Genomic DNA, 23,795 nt, shown 5'->3' with positions numbered 1-23,795 from the left:
ACTAGCAGGAGACAAGTAATAACTGAGGTAAGTTTGAGGTACTTTACCAAGGCATTCAATCCTGAATTACTTTTTGTTGTTCTGTCACTGTAACTATGTGTAAAGCGTCCTGTGAAAGGCGCTAAAAATATTTATTTGTTACGTTAGCAAAATTAGTAACAAAGTAACCTTAATTATCAGCTGAACTACTAGTCAAGTGTTGAGGACATCAGGTACAAGCTTAGACTAAACTGGTGTACAGCTCTGTCCTGTACACGTACTGTACGTTACATCCTGATAATTATATTTCAGTGTTCAGACGAGTCTGACAACTGGTTGTTAATGAAATGAAGGACCATGGAGCTGAGGTTAATGAAGTAAATTAGGGATGGAAACTAGTCCTTTTTAAGCTAATTGGGAGATGTTTCTTTTGGATTTTAATGCGTAAATGAAATGCTTAGTAATTATCCAGGGATCCTGTATAGAAAAAATGATGCATCGATAATCGTTTTATAATCGAATCACAGCCCTCTGAATTATAATCGAATTGTGAGGTGCCCAGAGATTCCCACCCCTAGTGATGTCTGAGTTGTTTATTCTTTTTAAACTTCACTCAGTATCTTGATGTCAGCAATATGATTTATTCTTTGATGATTATGTAGTTATAGTATATAAGTATATATATATATATATATATATATATATAAGTATATATAGTATATAGTGACGTTGCTGATGTAAACATTGCTCTTGCTTAGAGGTCGACCGATATGGGTTTTCTCAGGCCGATGCCGATCTTTTGAAATCAGGGTCAGCCGATGGCCGATATATGCTGCCGATTATTTTTGGCCGATATTTGCTTGTTTTTAACCTCTATTTGAAAGATAAAATTTAACACTAATAAGTAGGGGTGTAACGATACACTCAGCTCACGATTCGATATGTATCACGATACTGGGTTCACGATACGATATGTATCACGGTATTTTGAAAAAAATGCAAAAATTCAACTGAAAATCCAATAACAGATTTATTTAACATTAACAGTGTTCAATAACTGTCTATTTACACACAGTTCGTGTTTTGTCTGTTTTTTTTTACCATCCTCCTGTTGAGTAACTGGAAAACCAAAATGCTGCCAGATGTCGGACTTGTATGTGGACGGGGCATCCTCTATTTCAATTTCAGTCGAAGTCGAACTCCTTTTGCCCTGCTACTGCTCAGTTCAAGCGATTCATTTGAGCGTTGATGCAGTGAATGCAAGCATTACGAGGGTGCGGTAGCTCAACCAATAGGGTTAAACAGACGTCATATCCTTTCATTGGAGCATGAATGCAGTGAATGTAAACATGACGCGGGTACGGTAGCTCAACCAATAGGATTAAACGGACGTCATAGACCGGGACACACGGCCGATTTTCGGCTGTTGGACAGTAGGGCTTTGACTCCGAACTTCGTTATTCGAATATCATTCGAATATTAAAAAAAATAATGATATTCGAACGAATATTAGCCAGCCCTTAATATTCGAACCTGTTATGGGCATTGTTTTTTGTAAATGCGTTTGCTTGTAAACGTTGTTTTCAGTTCAGATTCCGAGGCTTTTTCACGCATTTCAAAATCTAACTACACGTCGCGGCGACGCACGTCTCTCGGCCGTGGCTCGGTAGCGGTGCATTCACCCCTAATTCTCAAAGAAGGCTGGCTTGCCCAGGGCCAGGCCAGCTCAGCGACGTCTTTCTCCCGTCGCGTTCCGCTGTCTCGCCTACCTACACCGGCGCCGCACCCTGTCCCTTCTCCCCTTCCTACCTGCCTGCTCAGTGCTGCTGCACATGAGGAGAGAGCACAGGGGGGAGGGCGGGGCTGCTCCTCAGTCACACAACAGAAGAGAAAGATGACCGGCCACAGGAGAGAAATACATTGCGTGCTCGCTGGACAATACTGGCAACTCTTTTTTATTTTACAGAAAGTCGCTGTCTTTCCTACAGAAAGTCGCCAGATTTGTCGCTAGTTGCTTTTGTGAAAAAAAGTCACTAAATTGCCAACACCGCACACACCAGCACACGAATATAAACATCAGACCACTTACGTAGGCTACGGTGAAAGCTCCGAACTTCCTGTCGAAAGCACACGGTTTGTGTTTAATCCAGGGTCTGACTTAATTTTTTTTTTTAAACTGAAGGCATTTAATGGTCAAAATATTATTAATAAATATTCGAATATATTCCCGGAAATGGCGAGCAGAATGAGGTGACTAGAGTCTCTCAAAATCTGATGAAAATCTTTTAAACTGACCTTTGTTGATCTGAAATGAAGACAGATTCAGCAACTGCACGGCCTATTTCTCGCTTAAAATGTTTTCAGAAACACGTTTCAGTAGGGTTGGGCGATGTCCCCTAAATTGGCAGTTGACGATGGTTACAGTAAAACATCGTGATGGACGATGATACCGTCGTCGGGCCCGGGGGGGAGCGGTAGCTTTACATAAATATTTTTTCCTACTACTATGGGCCAACAGTTAACATAGAAACGATTAGAGATACATTTAAATGCCCTCTGTAAATGGTGCCCTGCTGGTAGGTTTTACAACATGACCTACTTTCACTTAACTACGGTGCAGTAAAATCAATCAGATGTCCGTGATCTGCGTAACGACAGTACAGTGGGACGTCTGCCTTCAACAGAGCGACAGTAATAACATAATATACCATCATTACTGAGTTTAAACTACATTCACGGTTATGTTTGCACTGAATAACGCATTCAATAAACAGAAACATAACTCTTGCAGCGCACATAAACAGATGCGCAATATTAGCTCACACATAAAATAGCACCCTCGTGAATTAGCCTGTTGCTAATCCTGCATAACATCGTCCCGTACCTACAGGACCTCAGACTTACTTATTGATGCATGCACACAGACAGTAGTGTCGGCAAACTTAGTCCAATGAGGGGAGAAAGGAAAGTGTAATAGCGCTCCACTTTTAACGCTTTTTTCTCTCTCACTCGAGACCGCTGTGTCCAACGTTACTAGAAGGTAGAGCGAGCTACAGCTGACAGGGAGAGAGAGAATGTATCACTACAGCCAATCTTGTCTTTGTGTCTTTGCTAGTTTAAGACAGACGCACTTGTCAATTTCCCGTCCAGCGCCCGCGACTAGGATTAGTGTGTTTGACCGGGTGGGGGGGGGGGACACATCACGATGGTTGCTCTCCATCGTGATGTCGGGCATGCACAACCCTACGTTTCAGTGAACTATTTTAGTACAATATGAGATCGTATTCTGAACGGCCGCCATGACAGTCTGGCTTTGAATTTCCGGAGAAAACAAACCCATGTGACGCATTCGTCCAATCAGCTGCCGGTTGTTATTTCTTGGGCAACAATACAGATTAGCGCCTCCTGCTGTTATGGAGGAGTATTACGTCTCGTCTCCTCTCGTCTTTTTTTTTTTTTTTTTTTATTGAATTTTGAGTTTAACAAGTACAACAACAACAAAAAAGGTATATATACACTTTACACATATATATACACACAAAAACATACAACAAAAAAATCCCACCCAAAGCGAACAACAGATGCTGCATTGTCTTATAACTGAGATCAAAGAAGTATGAAAGAGAAGAGAATAAAAAAAAAATAAAAAATAAAATAAAAAACAACCAGTACTGTACAAGAGGTAAATAACTGAGTAAATACAGATTAAACCAGACACAGTGAGGTCAGAGTCTCTCCAGGAAGGAATGCAATGGTCTCCAAAGTCTCCAAAATCTGTCAGGGTTATGATTGAGGTCATAAGTTAGTTTTTCTAAAGGGAGAAGAGACGATATCTGTGACAACCACATACCGACCGTTGGAACTTGTGGGGCGGACCACCTCAGTAAGATACATTTTTTAGCTAGAAATGAAAGAATTATCAACAGATATTTGGTGTCCGGTGTCAGTTTTGTCCAAAGTATGGTTTAACAGATAAAATGATGGGGATAATGTAAACTGTTTACCGATGACCTCCTGAACCACAGAATGAACCTCTTTCCAAAATGTCTGGATACGATCACATGCCCAGAACAGATGAATAAATGTACCCTTATGTGTCCTGCACTTATAACAAAGATCTGAACTGTGGGGAAACATTTTCTGGAGGCGAACAGATGTAAAATAAGTCCTATGAAAAAACTTAAAATTCTGTTCATGTATAGAAGTCGAAATACATTTTGGGAAGATTCCATTGCAAATCTTGGTCCAATCCGCAGAGCTAAATGTGACCTCCAGATCACGCTCCCACAGGGGCTTCAGTGAGTCATAGGCTGAAGAGACAGAATACAGCAATAGAGAATGAATCTTTGAAATCAGTCCCTTAAAAGATTTGGCCGAAAGCATAGCACTTTCCAACTCTGATAGCTCCAAGCGTATCTCATTCTTCCTAACCAGAGATTCCACAAAGTGGCGAATTTGGAGATATTTGAAAAAGTCCTTACATGGAATGTCAAAATCCTTTCTAATTTGCTCAAAAGGTTTTACAGAGTTGGAAGTCAGTAGGCCTGAGACTTCAGGTAGGCCCTTGGATGCCCACTCCAGCAAACCAATACTCCTGATCTGCACCGGGAGGTCCGGGTTCAATGCTAGGGGGGAGCGAGCAGAAATAGCTGAGGGAATATTTAAGTATTTTCTCACATCCCTCCAGACCTGTAGTGTGTTATAGATAATGATATTTTTTTTGAGAGAGTTCAACTGGTCTATATCATTAATAAAGGGGAGGGATTCAAGCCTTCTAGGCTGACATGCCAGGGACTCAAGACTAATCCACAAAGAGTCCCTCTTCTTTATAAACCAGTTCGTCATCATTTTGAGTTGGGCCGACCAATAATAAAGTTGTAGGTTGGGGAGGGATAAACCTCCCAATTCCTTTGGTTTGGTAAGTTTCGAAAATCGAACCCTCTGATGTTTATTATTCCAAATGTATTGAGAAATATAGGAGTTTAGTGAATTAAAAAGCGCTGGGGTCAAGTAGCATGGGAGATTTTGAAATAAGTAGTTTAACCGTGGAAGGATGTTCATTTTTATAGTGTTTATTCTCCCAAAGAAGGAGGTCGGAAGGGAGGTCCATTTTTTCAAATAATTTCTGAGTTTTTGAATCAGAGGTGAATAATTAGTCTCAAATAGATTGTTCAAGTCAGGAGTGAGAAAAATACCTAGATATTTTAAGCCAATCTTCGATACCCGAAATGGAGATTGTATGGTCGTATTCTGGGGAATATTGAAGGCCAGCGCGACAGATTTTCCTAGGTTAATTTTATAACCTGAAAGGGCACTGAACAAGGTTATAGAGTCCAGAACTGCTGGAACTGATTTCTCAGGATCACTTAAATACAGGAGGACATCATCAGCAAATAATGAAATAACATGGTTCTTTTCACCCGCAGTAATACCGGTTATGTCCAGGTTAGTCCTGATGACCTCAGCCAAGGGCTCAATAAAGAGTGTGAACAGTAAAGGTGACAGGGGGCACCCCTGTCTACAACCTCTACGCACTGCGAAACCCTCCGACATCAGTCCATTTGTATTAACACTTGCTATTGGATCAGAGTAGAGAGTCTTAATCACATTGATAAAACTGGAACCTAAATCAAATTTTTCTAAGACTGAAAACAAAAAAGGCCACTCCAGCGGGCCGAATGCCTTTTCGGCATCCAATGAAATTATAAACCCTGGGTTTTATGGGTATTAAGGTAATGAATAACATTAAGTGCTCAACGCATTACTGTGCGCATGTCTAGATTTCACAAATCCGCCTGATCAGAGTTAATAATATTAGGAAGAACCTTTTCAAGTCTGGGGGGCCAGGACTTTTGCTACTATTTTATAGTCTACATTAAGTAGACTGATAGGTCTGTATGATGAACAGTCCAAGGGGTTTTTGTCTTTTTTTAAAAGTAGGCTAACTGAGGCGTATCTCCAAGAGGGAGGAATATCACCCTTCAGAATGTTATTAATAGCAGGCATAAGAATTGGGTGGATTTCTGGCCAAAATTTCTTATAACATTCTAGTGGAAACCCATCAGGCCCCGGACATTTCCCATTTGGCATGGCCTGGATTGCGGACCAGACTTCCTCAGGTGTAAATGCTGCATTTAAGGTCGAGCGTTCCTCCTCCGCAACAGTAGGCAATGAAATATTGTTTAAATAGGAGGTAATATCGGAGTTGGTCGTCTCTGAACTGTAAAGGGATTTATAAAAATCTCTAAATGTACTATTGATAGTGAATGGGTCACAGGAATCATCACCGCAGGGAGTTCTAATCACGTGAATTGAGCGGTCATTGTTCTGATTCTTCAGTTGGTGGGCAAGTAAACGGCTGCACTTATTACCAAATTCATAATACTTCTGCTTTGTGAAAAGCAATAGCTTCTGAACGTGGCGAGTGTGGTCGATATTGAGTGTGGTCTTTGCAGACACAAGCGCTTTTAGATTCACAACCGTGGGTGATCGTTTGTGTATTTGTTCTAACCTAGTAACTTCCTTCTCAAGATTCTTCCTATTACTCTCTAGGACCTTCTTTTGATGGGAAGTGTAGGAGATAAGATGCCCGCGTAAAGTGGCTTTAGCCGCGTCCCAGATCATAGCAGGGGACACCTGGGGATTTTTATTATCAATCCAAAATTGCGATAGACTGTTCCGGACGAAAGTACAGAAAGGGTCACTGTTCAGAAGCGACGTATTGAATCTCCAGATTGGAGTTCTTGGAATGGTAAGTGCTGGGTCAATATGCAAAAGCACTGGGGCGTGGTCCGAAAGGACGATAGAATCTATACGGCAAGCCTGGACTGCATGTAAAAATTGTTTGGGAATAAAAAAGTAGTCAAGTCTGGAGTATGACTTGTGTGGATGTGAATAGAACGTATAATCTCTCAATTTAGGATTAATCTGTCGCCATATGTCAATTAGCCCTGTGTCTTTACACAAATCGTTGAGAGCGGCGGATGACCTTGGATTTGATACATTTGCGGAGGAGGATTTATCCAGAGAAGCATTCATAATACAATTAAAGTCACCAGCTAGGAAGCCCAGGCCTTTGCAATAATGATTAAACAGTAAAACAATTTCAGATATAAAATGAGGTGAATCAGAGTTCGGAGCATAGACATTAAGAATAGTTATGTGTTTTTTAAGAATTGAGCCTGTAATTAAAATGAATCTCCCCTCCGGATCTTTTTCTTCGTGTTCTAAAATGAAAGGGATGTTCTTATGTATAAGAATAGCTGTACCTCTTTTATTCTGTGAGTGGGAGGAAAAGTAGACTCGACCCACCCAATCTCTCCTAAGCTTCAAGTGTTCTGTGTCAGATAATTTAGTTTCTTGAAGTAGTACTATGTCGGATTTTTGTTTCTTCAGATGCGTTAAAATCTTCTTCCTCTTTATTACATGGCCAATCCCCTGGACGTTCCAAGTAACAAGTTTAAGTGACCCAGACATAGGAATTGTAAAGGTGTAAAATAAATGGGTAATACAAGCTGAGTGAAGAGAAACTGACTACAATACAAGAAAGGAACCTAGAGCTCCAGTCGCATGACATAACGGAGAAAAAAAAAAGATACAAAGAAAAACGAGATTGCAGCCTCTACCCACCCCTATCCTGTCCCCAAACGACAGGGTAAAAAACCCCAAAAGAAGTCACCAAGCACGCTAAGTTTAAGCATGTCTTAATTTAACAGGTAGACCACAGTAGCAACTCAGGCGCCAAAGACAACATCACAACTCCAGGCCAAGTAGATGACTCCATTATGAGCTACCCCAAAATAAAAAATTACTGGATCATATGTGACCCCGAACATGGGCTCTGTGCCAGCCACTTCCTAAATATGAAATACCAGGCCAGGGTAGTAACAAGAATTAATCGTTGGGAAGAAAGAAAAGAAAGGAAGGAAAAAAAGGGGTCAAAGTGCTGTAGACATAACAGAATGATATGGAAAGGCATTGCAGTGGGGTGTAAAACTCATCTGAAACGAAAATATATAATTTGTTTATGCCTTACAATAAGAAAAATAAAACAATCAGTACAAAAAATAAATAAATAAATAAATAAAAAAAACCCTGTTACCAAGAAGAGAAGATGCATGTGGAGTCAACTCCGCTGCTTACTCAGTCTGTCAACAGTGTCTATAACAACCAAACAGCAGAAATAACGTTTGATGGGGGCTCGGTAGAGGTTATGTCCATATTACTCCGACATTACTGGTGGACAACAGCGTTACCTTATTTAAGAGTGTCCAAAAATGCAGCAGCAGACTCAGGGTCATCAAAGATGCGGATCCGACCTTCGTGGAGGCACCGCAGACCGGGCTGGATAAGAAAGCCAAGCCCGGTACATGTTGTGGCGGGCCAGGGCTTTCCCGACCATCAAACTCTCGCGTTGTAGAACCTCCGCAGATAAGTCAGGGAGTCGAAGAAACCGAGAACCATCATGGCAAATATCACGCTTCTTCAAGGCAGCTCTGAGCACAGCCTCTCTTTGGGAGAATCGTAGAAAACGCACCAAGACGCTTCTCGGGGGCTTATTCGGAGCCGGGACTGAAGCCAGGGCTCTGTGGGCGCGTTCAATCTCCAGCGGAGGGTGGTCAGCGGGCAAGCCGACTAAAGTCGGTAGTACAGATTGGAGAAAGTCTGCAAGAGTACCACCGCCTTCGGCTTTCTCTGGGAGGTTAACAATCTTCAAATTCTTGCGGCGGCCACGGTTTTCTAGGTCATCAACTTTCAGCCGAAGCAGCTCAACTGTCTTCTCCATGGCGCTTAAGTGGCTGCTGCAGTTGCCGCATTCATCTTCTGTAGCGGAGACTCTGCCTTCAGCCTCTTGCATACGTTTTTCTAGGTCGGTCACTCGGCTAGCAAGAGTGGAAAGAGAGCTCTCAACTGAGATGACAGAAGTTTTAATTTCACTCAGGGCTCCATCAATAACATCAAGGCGAGCACCGACTGAGTCATCCATGTCGTTCACACGGGAGGCCACAGATTTTATTTCAGCCAAAATCTGATCCATAGTTGTCGAGGCAGTCAGCGCTGGGGCCCTAGCTTCATCATTGTGGTCCTCGTTAGCACTAGCAACACGTGTTGCTGTCTGTTGGTTAGCTTTCCTCCTGCCAGTGTGAGGACCAGTCGATGAAAAAATAGAAAAGTCTTTGTCGGGCTGTTTGTTAGGCATCTCTACAATGAGTTGCTAACCGGTATTTTCAGGTTTGCTCGGAGAAAGTTACTAATTTGTTTTAACCTGGAGACTGAGAGAAATCTCAAGCGGCCATTTCGTTCCGGGTCACGTGACGTCAATCTCCTCTCGTCTTTTTGATGTGTCCCGAGGCAGTTTTTTGGACCTCGGGGACGCGACTGATCATCTCGACTGGCTTTTCTGCCGATGGTCGGCCGTCTGGTATGTGTGTCAGCACATGGTGGTAGTAAAAAAAATATATATATATAATATCGCCATACCTCTACGATACATATCGTAACATTTTTGCATCGCGATAAATCATACCACGATATATCGTTACACCCCTACTAATAAGTACTTAAGATACACAAAATTTCTCAACAAAAACATTTATTGAACACTTGAACACCAATCTGCACTTGTATACTTACATTAAACATGTATAATGTAAAAACATATATTGTATAAATAAACAAAACTGGTAAGAAGAAAGAAAGAAAATAAATTTAACTTTGTCGAATAAACTTTTCAATTAAAAAATAAAGTTTAGTGCACTTAGCAGCATTTATCAAACAGCTGAGAACAATAAAATAAATTGACCATTTTAACAATAGTAGTGCTGACACACAGTAGCAACCAGCAGCATTTCTTTGTTTTGGTGTTGGCTGGGTGAAGCGCTGCCATAAGGGGGTGGTTTTCTTTTCAGCCATCAGACTTAATGACTAAAAAAGGGGGAAATACAAGGTTAAGTTAGTATTTTTGTATAGTATCTTCTTCAAGTCATTTTATAGATGGGTATAGATATAAAATCTAACATTTGTTTTATAAATCAGCTAATAATTCAGTGCATTGTAAGTGATACAAGGCTAAAAAGTTTCTATCCTCTTCCCAAAAACTGTCCTGAAACATGTATTTTTGGTTTGTTTTGTTTGTTGACAGACAAAGCCAAATGGACAAAACCTAATTAAGGGGGGAAAACAACTTTAGGCCATATGGTCAAAATTAAATGTTAATAATAATGTAATAACTGTAACTTATAACAATAACGTATTTCACTAGTAAATTGCTGTTTAACGACAAAAACAACCACCATGGCAAAAAGGTATTTTACAACAACTTTGAATGCACCGCGACGCACCGTCTGTGTTGTTCTTCAGACAAGTAGCTAAACAACGGCAGCAGCACACTGCTTAACATACTGCTGTTGGATCCTATACAGTGAAATAAATCACACTTTACACCGTTTATCTGTCAGCATTTTAATCGTGTTTAATCCATCTGCTAGCTAATGGTAGGCTAACGTTAGCTGCTGACGAGTGTAATGTTAACTAGTGTCACATGCTGCGATGTTTCTGTTATTCTAACATTCGTTTTCGGAGCATCAGAGAGCAACGCAGGCATATCGGTGGCGCCGAAATGAGGTACAGAAATCCGCGTTGCTATTCGGTCCGGTAGATACGGGTCGTTAAGGCACAGGTGCCATATTAGCACCGGGTCTACTCTGTACCAACCCTAGCAACGACGCTAGCAAAGCAAAGCCAGTCCTTCTAGCCTATGGTGCGGTGGTCTCTTTTAACTACAACTTCTTTCTCTGCATTGAGTTGACAACCCTCTCAAATATAGACACACAAACAGAACAAATAATAAAAGTCTATTAGTAATCCTGTACTGAATGTTTTTATTTTAAAATATATTAAAAATAATCCATTCTTAGTAATGTAAAAGAATCAATAACAGCATTGATAAAGAACCAAACCAATAAAGATTATTGATAAGAGTAGTTGTAGTATAGATAAAATCTTAATGATTCCTATTGCGAGTAATTACATTACTTTTACTCTTCCCCAATACACACAGCCAGACAGATGTCAGCTGTGTGGGGCAGCAAGGCATCTGTTAGCAGGCTAATGTGGTGAAAGCCCAGAATTGTTCACTCATTGTGGAATGTCATAATCATAGTACACTTTGGCTGGATGAAATAGATTGGAAATAAAATCTCAATATTTATAGGCTATATATTATAAATGATTTATATCTCAATATAGCATAAATTAATATAGGCGTCAGTTATTGGCTGTCTATGGAATCAAATAGCAGCTGTATTATCCCATTAACCTCCAGGAATTGTGCTAAAATAAGGGGATTTGCCTTTTTGTGAGCTTTATGCAAGTAAAGTTCTGAGACAAAACCCCTATTTGGATTAAAAAAAAATAACCTCTCAAACGAAAACATAAGGACAATAAATTATGACAGTTATCACTAGTAGGTTGTGCCTTGACATACCATTTCTAATTAGGCTATGGTAATTATTTGTTTCACTGCATTAGAATTTCAGAGAAAAGTGATGGAAATGCTAGTGGAAATGCGTGAGGATATCCGCTCATTGAAGAAACGGGATGCAGAAAAGTACGAAGCAACTAAAATTCAACAAGCGTCAACTGTTGAGGCTCTAAACCTCCTTGATAGATCCCTCGACTCCCTGGAGGAAAAACAGAAGCTGGTAAGGTCAACTGTAGTCATAGCAACATAATTATGCATATTTTTCTCTCATGTGTAATGTGTCACTGTTTAATTTTTGTGGTGAAATTTTTATTTTTGTTGATAAAACTGAAATATTGTTCCTCTAATTTCAGATTAATGCCTTGTCCAGGGTGGGAGGAGTCCACTTGAAAGACATTGTTAAAAGGGTCATGGAGAAGTAAGTGTTTATATCTCCTTGTCAATTAGATGTCATTAACTGTTAGCATCGATATAATAGAGTAGAATTAATATTGTATAGGGGACTTGACTGTTACCACTGGGCCAACTGGCAGCCTTCTTTAGGGATCTGAAAGTCACAGGGTTCAGTTCATACCCCAGTTTAGAAGTCGCAAGTGGGTATGAGTTTATTACATAATTAAAATTATTAAAAGTTTAATTATGTCAAAGATGAAATGAACAAAATGAATGTTTGCACCAGATTTCCTGACATTAACAGCCATGTGTGGTGAGTTAAACATCAATTTAGAGTACAAATGTATTATATACAGGATTCATACGGTCATGAAAAACCCAAGAGGGTCCAACTGCAGACCTCCACTGTCAGGCCGGTCAGGACAGGAAATAACCATAAATAAACAACAATACAACAATAAACAATACATTTTTACGTTCCCCACAGGATGTAACGTGATACATTCTCAGTTGTTTTGCTACTCTACACATTGCGAGAACGGTAGGGGACTGGTTAGCATTATCCAAAACATTGAGTAAAGTCTGAATGCTTTGCTCTTTGTCTGTGTTCGCCGTCAATATAGATACCGCAGCCAATATTGTACATTTAAATCACACAAATTACAGAATGTTACACGTGTGTAAGTTAGGTTATTTGTCTTTCTACATAGGCAATGTTAGGCTACGCCAATGGTGGCTAGCGTTAGCTCCTGAAGTAGTATGGTAGGATTAGCTTTTTTTTTTTTTCTTTGGATAACATACTCATAGACTGTATGAAGCCACTGTGTGTTCAGCTTTATTAACCCTTTTTTGTAAAGCATTTAGCAGCAAGGGCATAGGTTTGCATTTGTCTTAATATGTTGACTATGACGCTCAGGTTAGTTATATGTCCAAAAGAAGATCAAATACAGTTCTATATTGTTTAGACCGCCGTTTAGACCGTCGCTTTTTCACACTTAAACAGTGTGCAAACACTTCGATTGCTGTATGAATCCATCTTAGTTGAATTGAAGTTTATGTAGCGTTACTACGACAGTTTTTCCCCATCCCTCTCCTGGAGAAAGTTACACCCTGTCCTGCATGATTTAATCTCTCCCTGCTTCAAATTCAGGCGACTCTGCAAATGTTGCAACAAATTCATTTTCCATACCACCCGGAGTGAATTTGCATCTTTGCATTGACTTTGTGTGTAATCAAGACGCGTGGAACATTGGATTTGCTTTCAGTGTGAACCCACCATTATGCTTGCTGTTCAGGAGTGGCCTAAAATGCAGTAGAAGGCTGTAAGAATTATATATAAATAAACTACTATAAGGCGATTATCCAATCTTGTTTTGTGTTATAGACTACAGGCTTTAGAGCTAAGAGGTATTTTGTGCAATTTATATATGCTACATGTTATATATAGATATAACACATTTGTTTTTGACAAAGAATTTTCAAAGTTCAACCAGTGAATTATTTATTACATGTTGATGACAAATGAGGTTATGGCAAAGTTCAATATGAAGGGCGGGAAGGGCAAGCTTGCCTTCACGAAGCTCCGTCTCTTCACTGTTGTTACAGGTAAAAAGCATATATCCTCAGTGTTTTCTAGTGTCAATTTTGGGGGTTTAGTAAAAACCAGTGACCACAGTTGCCACCTATTAACAACCTGGCTGCTACCTGCAAGAAATGTCAGATTTTCTTTGCACTAAATTATTTTCTACTGTAAACATGCTTTTACATTTTTTTATATTTTTAAAACAAATTTGCTGGCATTCAGTTTTTTTCTGCCAGTATGTAGTCAGCTGCAGCGTGCAGTTTAGGAACACCATCTAAAGTTGAAATGGCTTTAAAACATGTACATGCACAAAAGAAATGCATGGCCCTTGAGAATGTCTGCATCTTAATGTTTTTTACTGCTTACTGTATTCCACTACATTTAAATGCCCCAAAGATTTACAGTTTCAAATATTCCTTACAGAGTGTCCAGAGGACGACTGCAGAAACGGAGGCAAGCATTGCAGCGGCTGTCGCCTTCTGTTTGAAATATGCCCCAGACAGGGTGGGTGGATGTGGAAGAAAAAAATAATGTTTCTGAAGTTAAATTTGTTTTTAGTTCATAAGTGGGGTCTGAGTTCCGGACTGTTTGTTGAGTTTTGTTAAAAATTTAATTTTCTTTCATTTTTCAAATATTATACCTGCTAAACATCTGCATGTTAGCATTGAACTTGTGAGCATGTTTCCATGTTAGCATTAAATTCAAAATACCCAAGTGCCCCCTATGTAGACTACAGCTTCAAGGAGCATTTTCATTATGTTTGCCACCATAAGTAGCTACTGAGCAAAGTCTTTTAAAACTACAAGTTTTAAAATAGAGAGGTTATTTTCTTAACTCAATGAATGTCTTTGTCTCTGCTCGTGACTTAAAATGTTGGTCTGTCCAACTTTTGATCTTGACATCTGTCTATATGTCTATATATACCTTATGACATCCCAGTTTCTCAATATGTAGACTTTTCACTTAGAATAAAAACAAAGCTCTGTAAAAGTTTATCATGCCAACAAAATCCAAACTAACTCTTCATTTCTTTTTTTTTTTGTTTTGACGTTAACACGATTTTCATTTCCAACAACAATTCAACGTCTATCTAACATTGGAGATTGATGTCAATCCAATGTTGGGTTTTGACGTTAACACGATTTTCATATCCAACTAAAATCTATTGTCTGTCTAACGTTGTAGTTTGATGTCAATCGAGCGTTGGGTTTTGACGTCAACCCGATTTTCATTTCCAACAACAATCCAACGTCTATCTAACATTGGAGATTGATGTCAATCCAACGTTGGGTTTTGACGTTAACACGATTTTCATATCCAACTAAAATCAAATGTCAGTCCAAAGTTGGAGTCCAACGTTGATATGATGTTGAACTAACGTCCGGTGCCTGCTGGGACAGTTCCATTCTAGGCGGTCAAAAGCCTTTTCCGCGTCCAGTGATAAAACTCCTGCCGTTGTTGGGAGGTTTTTGGCCACTTCTATTACATGGAGTAATCTGCGTATATTGTCTGCAGCTTGACGCTTTGGTATAAACCCTGATTGGTCAGGGTGGACTAGCTTCTCGATGAAGCGTTCTAGGCGTAGTGCCAAGACTTTGGAATAAAGCTTAATATCCTTCCCAATGAGGCTAATGGGCCTGTAATTTGAACGCTCCGTAGGATCTTTGCCCTTTTTGTGTATGACTGATGAGAATTCATTCAGCTTTGAATAAAAGGATTGGAAAGTTGCAGTAATCTCCTTGATTCCTGATTCGTTGAGATACCTCGGTCCGTGCGGATGCTATTGATAGCAGCTTTGTTTTAATTTTAGAGCTAGCAATTTGCTTGGTTTACAGCCGTTAAAATAGTAATTTTGCCTCACTCTGTGCATTATAAATTCAGCTCTCCTTTTTAGCAAGTCATTTAGCTCTGCTCGATTTGTGACTAAAAGAGTGTGTAGATTTAGAAAAACAAGTCTTAAGCAATTGCTCTAACAATTTACAACGTTCTTCCAACTCCTCAATCCTTGCCTCTCTCTTTTTCTTCAAATTTGCTGCAAAGGAAGATGTGAAATCTCTAATAAATCCTTTAGTGGCTTGCCAGATGTGTGCCGGGTCCGAAACCGAGCCAGTATTGATTAATATGAACTCCGCTAGTTTGGCTCCAAATTCTGTATTAAAAGCTGTGTTTTAGAGAAGGGAATTATTAAATTGCCTCCTTCTAGATTTTTCTCCTAACATATCACAATGGAATGTGGTTATCAGTGCATTGTGGTCAGACAGGATTGCTGGTTCCATTGCTATTGTGTGGAACATTGCCTTAAGTACATAAAAAATAATCAATGCGGGAGTGGGTGCCGTGACATGTGGGGGAAAAAAGGTGTAATCTTTGCTAGTAGGATTGTGCATTCTCCATATATTTGTAAAATCGATAAGATCCACAACTGCATCAAACATGTCTGATATGTGTTTTTGGGCTTTCGTGTGGCTGACCCCTGATCTATCCTGATTTAAGTCTAGTACCGCATTCATGTCTCCCCTATAATTAGTATTTATTGAGAGAAAGCAATTCATTGGTTTGGCATGGGAAAAAGCTTTCATCATATGTAGCCGGTGCATATACTGAAACAAAGGCTATTTTATCGTAGTACATATATATGATATCCTGCCTGAAGAGTCTTTACTACTTTTGTCTATGGTGAGTGTGCATCTTCGTGACAGCAAAACAATGCAGCCCTTGGTTCTGGTGTCATCACTAGATGCAGCAGCAAGTTTGAAATATTTATTTTGTAGATGATTTAAATCTCTTTTACGCAAATGTGATTCTTGAATAAGCGCCACGTCTATGTTCTTCCTTCTTAAATAGTCCAGGAATGTTTGATCGGCTCGTTTAACCCCCTGATGTTAACTAAAAGGATTGAAAGTTCAGCCATCTCCACCGTCTCGAGTACCCTACCGGAATTCACTGATACATTTGTAACAAAGGGTGAGCTGTTAGATCTAAGCACAGTGTGGTGAAAACACAAAACATAAAATAAATCCCCTAACCCTCTGAGACCGCAGACCCCCTTCCCTCTCTGTAGGATACGTGGCCGCATGAAATGCAGCTCGCACAAAAACTCAGCTCAAAACTGCCCCTCCTGTCTAAAGTCACAGGTTAACTGAAACGGGTCTAATGCTTTCCTATGTTAAACATGAACAATGTTACAAAGAAAAAATTAAAACTAAGTATCAACCATTTATTAAGTTCTGAAATAAACTGTATGAAAAACAAATCCGCCGTGTAGGTGTAATAGACATAGATTATAAAATGCCGTCAAATCAAATGCTCCTTTTAACTCGGCTCCCAAGCTCATACATTATAATTCGACCAGCTTTTACGCTCTGAGATAGTCTATGTGGGTAACAAACCATGTAAGAGTAGTAAATATAGATTATAAAATAAGTGTTTATTATGTTCTTAGGCTGTGTAAATTGAGCAGTCCATGTTCATCATGTTTTCAGCCTCAAACATTCCTTTAAACGTCAGGTTGCCAAACTTACATGCAGTGTCTGCGGTTAAACTTGCAGTGTTCCAAATCCACAAATCCACAGTCGTCGGGTCCGCCCGCTTGCTTTCCGCACCGGAGGTCCCCACGCCGCCCTCCAGGCCCAATGACAGCTCCCGGTCCGGTCGTGAAGCATCCAGCGCGGGCATCACGTCCCTTTCCTTCCAAATACGGACAGAACGTGTCCGCTTCCTCGGGTGCAGTGAATGTGAACGTTCTGCTTCCTTGATTTACTCTGAGTTGCCGGATAAATAAGAAAGTTTTGGATGCCTTTAGCATATAGCTCGCGCTGCACTCCTATAAATCCCTGGTGCTGCTGGGTGATGAAAGAGCTGTAGTCAGGTTTAAAGCGCAGTGTTGCGTTGGAATCTCGAATCAGGCCTTCCTGCTGTGCCTGTTTCGCCCCCTGAATAATTGCCTCACGGTCCTGGTATCTCAGACATCTGAGAATCAGCGTGCGTGTTCCTGCACCCTTGCCGTAGATTCTGTGTGCCCTGTCAATTTCGATGGTAGCCTTGTTCTGTAGGGATGGAATCCATTTTGGCAACCGTTTTTGCAGAAATCCAACTGGGTCATCTTTCTCGCTGCACTCCTTCAGTCCGATGATCCGGACGTTATTTCTTCTCGATATAGCATCCGAAACCTCGCTAGCTGTCGCCATGCTAGCCGAGTTAGCAGAATCCTTTGCTCGGTTAAATTGCAGCGGGGTCTGCTTTTTCGCTCCTGCAGGCATTCCACAAAGTTACTGTGGTAACACATGCAAGGATTGACGTCAAATAAAAAAAGAATAGACCTGGTTTTTAATGATAATGCTGAGATGGGGCAAAGAGCCTCAGCCCTGAACAGCCATGCGAGTTGTCGGTCACGTGATCTCTTAATGGCTTTTTCAAAAGTTAAATCACATTTTGTGAGTAATTTCTTCTGTGCTGCTTCATTTCTTAATCCACACACAAGCCTGTCTCTTAATGTGCCATTTAAAACATCCTTAAATTCACAGTGCTCAGCTAACTTGCGTAATGCTGCAACAAACATAGTTACAGACTCAGCCTCTTCTTGATTGAGTCTGTGGAACCAGAATCTTTCTACTGTCAACAGAGGCTTAGGTGAAACATGGTTTGTCGCTGTATTCCAGGTTAGTGGGGGTGCATACTGCTCAAAACCAACATGAAAAATGTAGCTAGTAATGTTCACTCAGCGTTTTGTTGTTAAACTGTGTAAAATGAGCGGTGACGTTAAATCACCGGTTTCAGGTAACGGCAACCTACAGTACCGTCAATTTGCTGGATGGTTTCAAGGTAACAGTTGGTAGCTAACATTAGCAGATAAGCCCATTGACGGCAACATTATTGTTCATATTTTGGCACAATATTTCTGACTGTAGTAGTGGTCATAGTGACTGAAAGTGTGATGTGAGATGCTAAAAAGAAACTACACGCTGTTTGCAGGTAACGTTACTTTTTGACGTTCAACTCTTGTTCATGCTCTCAGGCCTGTTCTCCAATTGATAGTTTTCACGTGACGTCGCAGCACTATGGGAACGCCCACCTGGAGGGCAAAAAGAAGATGCCCTCCACTGTCCGTGAATGCGTCGCTCAGCTGTTACCACACTGTGGCCTAAAATATCAGATAGTTGTTGTTCAACTGGATGCACAAACCAAGGAGAGACAAGCCCATACTCTGCTCCCTGACACTTCCCTCTGCCCTGCCGGTCCTGTATTCTACACAAGATAATATTGCTAACGTTATGTAGCTAAACATCGCTAAATTAGTTCACAGCTCCGGCAGGGATGTAACGTTAGCCGTTTATAAAGTGGAAGTAGACAAATTGCCAACTAGCTAGCTTTGCTGTCTGCTTATCAACTCCTTGAAGAGATTATTGTATATTTTACCACGGCTTATTTTAGAAAGGCCATGGCAAGAAAACGTGTAGATTATCAAAAAAGACATTGGATCATAGATTAGGGTGACCAGACGTCCCGGTTTGACCGGGACAGTCCCGATTTTGAAGTTAATGTCCCGAGTCCCGAAAAAAGCCTGTCGGGACACTAAAATGTCCCGGTTTACACCAGGAGTGGCGTCAGCCGATTTTGCCGGGTCTTCAGCCCCGAATGTTTTGAGTTTAATGTATCTTTGTCCAGTTTATTTTTCCGAGGCAAATAGAACGGGCAGCTACGTGCGGGGTCAGACCATGCTGTATTTGTTGCTATCACCTAGCAATCGTCTCTACGTGAGGAAGGCTGTGAAAGCCAGGTGAAGTTTTCGGAGGAGTCATAGCCAAATCAGTCTAATACATTGATGCCATAAACACAAAGTTTAGGAGCGCAATACTAATGATTTAGTTTGAAGTTCCTGTGACGTGATGTTTACAGTCTATGGTTCAGACTCAGACACACGGAGCTCTGAAGCAGACTTGTTTAATGTCCACTCTCTGTAAAAAGCAGTGCAGCTTCAGGTTATAATGGATGCGCTCAGCTGTGGACATGCTGCGGTAGATGTGTTGCGTCTGTGCTCTGTGTATTTCTGCAGTAGATTCAGTTTTCCACCTTCGATGTAGAGCAGCGTACAGCCACTTCTCTAGCTAAACTATTTGTCTCATTCAGAGACCCAAGCAGGGCTCTGTGTCTATCAGACGGTCTGAGATCTACCGTATAAGCAGAGCAATCACGTAATGCACAGCAGAATATGGTGCAGGTAGATTATTTATAGACTTTATTCTTGTAATAGCCTATTATAACTTTGTTTTTCTAAAAATCACAACTCCTCCAAATCACAGAGAACACAGATACTGTATTTTGAATGTGCACAAAGTTTTGGACATTGCTCAAACACATCTGAAATATTACAGTCCAGGGGTTTATTAATACATTAACAACAAAAGACGCAAAACAGGAGGGAGGAGTAAATGATACCTAGGATACATGTGTGCAGACTCAGATATAATCCAAAAAGTCGATCTACAGGAGAATAAATAGTTGAAAGAAATACAGAATGCCTCAGAGCCTTACTTCAATATATTCCATTATGTTTTTATATTTGGATTGTAATCTATGTTTCTCTTTACATAAAGATATTTGCAGCATACATTGATTCAGAAAAAGGTAGAAATAGGTGCATACAAATTCACCAGAATGCAGGAAATGAAGTGTTTAATGCTCAAAATTTTCAATTAATCATTGTAATTATTTTGGTGTTATTGGAATAAATAACACAAATCTTTTTTGGAGAAGTCTCAATGTAAATCTCACACTGAACTGAAAAAGGCTGTTGCTGCAATTTTGTTAATTTTACTGGAAAAAACACTTATTAAATGAGGAGCCTACGGTCAAAATAATGAAGTTACTGTCTGTCTGACCTGGGCTGGCAAATGTTCATGTTAAAAAGTGTGTGCGCGTGCACAAGCGTAGTGCACGCGCAAAGTGTCCCGGTTTCAGCTCCCGGAAATCTGGTCACCCTATCATAGATGTTTATTTCTGACTGCCGGTGCTAGCGTAGCTAATGTTAGCGCACTAGCAAGCTATCCTTTTCCCAGAATTGTGTCCGATCGCAGATAAAATGGCAAAATCAAATGCAATCCAACAGCACATTATACAACGTAAACAGAGACACGTTTTGTTGCCAGGGCCCTTTATGAAATGAGCAGTGGTAAAAGTTATGACATCATGTTATAGTTGAGTGTAGCTAGCTAGCGCGTTAGCTAACATTAGTTGAAATAATTACACTTAATGATTGAAACACCGCAGTGGGTGCTGTATATTGGTCAAATGTGCCCAAGACTTGCAGTTTGTATGTATATATGGGCTGGCTGGGCAACGATTAAAAGTTTTAATCGCGATTAGGAGAAGTTGGAAAAACGTTTGTTTTGCTATAGTGCCACATAGTGGCAGAATTGTGTCATTTTTGTGCCTGATGTCCCTGCAGGGTTATGGACCAGTCCTGAAAAAATCACCACCCTACCATGTAAGGTGTAGGCTGCAGCGACACTTTTAGCGGCGGAAAAATAATAACTTTTGCGATTACAATAGAGTTTCCAGTTATGTTTCTATCTCATTCCAGCAAAAAAAAATCCCAAAACATGTGTGGTTGGGTGATAAATTACCAGCATATGTGATTGGTTTTCATACCTTGTTTCAGAAAAAGAAAAGAAAAAGAGGGGGTAAAGCGATGATGTCATGTGTTTCTTATTTCTTTCTATACCATACAGACATTAAAAATATCAATGCATGCCATCAGAGATGCATGAAGCTGGTGGCAGGAAATGGGCAATTTTAGACCCTTTTTAGGGGGGTTCAAGCCCATAAATTTCATCTCAGCCCCCCTAAAAATTACAATAGTAAAAAACTTTCTTTTTATTCAATTTTGGTGCTTCAAGTTAGAGTTGCAAACTTGTCTTTACATTACATGTCATTTAGCTGATGCATCTATCCAAAGCGACTTACAATTGCTATATATGCCAGAGGCCTCTGGAGCAACTAGGGGTTAAGTGTCTTGCTCAGGGACACATTGGTTGATGCATCGCAGTGGAAATTGAGCTTGATGGGGTTTTTTGCCTCCAACAGCGCCTTCCAGGCAGCTAACCCTAACCTAACCCTAAACATAACCATTGCCGCGCTGCCTGGAAGGAGACGTTTGGGGCAAAAAACACCAAACACCGGAAATTGAACCCGTCTCCCACACCAAAGGCATGTGTCATCCACTGTGCTATCACCACCCGTCTTACTGTCTGTAAGTGACAGAGGACAAACAATTACAGGTTCAAAGGGCCTTTGGCTGAGTCCCGCTCTATCTAATCTGTCAGAGGAAGAGCAAGAGCGCGCTTGTGAAGTTTTTTGTTAATAGTGTCAAAAAACGTTAGCTGACGTTTTTGTTAAGTAGCTAGCTCAGAGATTATTGGCTAATGAAATTACTGATTTAGCGGGCGGGGGTGACATTTTTGCAAGGCACTGTATCCATGTCACAATCTCTTTAGGGGCTGAGATCCTCCTTAAGGTTGGATCCTAGAATTGCTCCTGGGGCAGGAGAAGAACAATATGAGGTTGGGTTGTAGTAGAGACAAGAACTTCAATCTACTTTTACTCCTTTGCTTTTGTCTTCTTCCACTCTTGACTTTAGTAAATCGGAAATATGTTTAAAAAACAGTAACTACCAACTCTTTGTACTCTGTTCACATAAATCTGTCATTGCTGAGGTGTCGTACATGCTGCTGCTTTGTTAAGTGAGTCGAGCAATAGCGGTTTTTCCTTACTAAATGTCTTACAACTGTTACCTAATTTACAAAAGCATCTGTGTAAAGCCAAGTGTGTAATTGAAGCAAAAGACAGAGCAACACAAATCAACGTCTTGTGAATGTAAATGTGTGTTTCACAGATGAGACATGTGTGGCCAATGTATGGGACTCCAAGAATCGTGGAGTGAATGGCACCCAGAGAGGACAGATCGTGTGGAAACTGGAGCAAGGACCCTACTTCATGGAGTGTGAGTCAAGAACATGGGCACTGTGTTTGTCTTAGTTAGTTATGTGTTGCTAATTCCACCGATTTTACAGCTGAAGATCAGTTTACATGTAAGTTGTATAGTGTCTTCAGTGAATATAAAATAGCTTTGTCAAGTCAGAGGAAAAAAAACTGATGATGTCATAGATATGTCAATATTTGTGTATGTGTTCTCTCTCCACAGCAGAGACTAAGATCTGCTTTAAATACTATCATGGTGTAAGTGGAGCATTAAGAGCAACAACACCTTGCATCACTGTCAAGAACCCTGGAGTACCGGTATGTCAGTGTGTGTGTCCCATGTACATCCCCCTCAGATCCCTACAGTCATTTCTACACGTCCAATCTTTCACCATAATCTCTTATTTTCTGTTTCTACTCCTTTATTCAGGCCTTTCTTTCTCTTTTTCCCTCTGATATTTTTATTTCACTTCTCTCCCACTCATACTGCTCTCCTATTGGTTGTTTTCTCATCAGGTGGGCAGTGAAGGCCAAGTGGAGGACCAAACAGGGACTGAGCACTGCCGAAAACTAGTCAGCTTCACCTTATCAGGTGTGAGGACTGATTCAGTGAAATTGTTGTGTAGTTGTGGTCCAGTAAAAAATAAACACATGCTTATGAATGTTTGTGTTCCCACTTCAGACATTCAGGCAGTGGGTCTGAAGAAGGGCATGTTCTTCAACCCGGACCCCTACCTGAAGATGTCCATTCAGCGTGGAAAGAGGAGCGGCCTCCACAAGTTCACTCACCATGGCCAGGAGAGACGCTCCTCCATCATAGCCAACACCACCAACCCTGTGTGGCACGGGGAGGTCAGCATAAACACACACCCCTATAGAAATGCACAAACCATGGCATCCAAAAGAAATGAAATAAGTTTTAATGGTGAATGTGTATCGGTCTCTGTGCCTCATATTTATCACTCGTGTATGCATCAACTTTGCATTTTTCAATGGAAATATATTTGTGAATCTTACCCGATTTGTGTGGATCCTTTTTAGACTGTTTAACCATGCCATTGTGTTACACAAAATTTGTAACCTGCATGGATGCCCAAGCGCTCTGCAATAGATAAGAGCGGGGCTAGCTAACGTTAAAGTCAGCCCTGTAACATTTAGCTATTGAAGCAGCGTTAACTTAGGGGGGCATGTTAAAGGGTAATTTCAGGTTTTTTCAACCTGGACCACATTTCCCCATGCATTTGTGTCTAATAGACTGATGTGACCAAAATCTTTGAAATTGGTCCAGTATTGAGCAAGATCACAATGAAGGGCCGGCGCGAACCAAGCTGCAATGTAACCTAATGAAGCAATTGGCACTCTTGATTTTTGTCTGTTAAAAGT

The 23,795-nt window shown here is 40.6% G+C and overlaps 1 protein-coding gene across 1 annotated transcript in view; it reads left to right on the top strand.

The window, feature by feature from the left end:
- hecw2b (HECT, C2 and WW domain containing E3 ubiquitin protein ligase 2b) overlaps window positions 1–23,795 on the top strand; it is a 210,992-nt gene that overhangs the window by 59,372 nt on the left and 127,825 nt on the right. Inside the window, exons 3-6 of the mRNA XM_039792539.1 lie at window positions 22,327–22,434; window positions 22,636–22,730; window positions 22,929–23,004; window positions 23,095–23,264. Of these exons, the coding sequence (XP_039648473.1) occupies window positions 22,327–22,434; window positions 22,636–22,730; window positions 22,929–23,004; window positions 23,095–23,264 (449 nt within the window). The remainder of the gene's footprint in view (window positions 1–22,326; window positions 22,435–22,635; window positions 22,731–22,928; window positions 23,005–23,094; window positions 23,265–23,795) is intronic.

The sequence above is a fragment of the Perca fluviatilis genome, chromosome 24 (assembly GCF_010015445.1).
Source record: "Perca fluviatilis chromosome 24, GENO_Pfluv_1.0, whole genome shotgun sequence".
NCBI classification, from domain to species: Eukaryota; Metazoa; Chordata; class Actinopteri; order Perciformes; family Percidae; genus Perca; species Perca fluviatilis.
The sequence above is the reverse complement of the archived record's forward strand: the minus strand, read 5'-3'. Positions and strand labels throughout refer to the sequence as shown.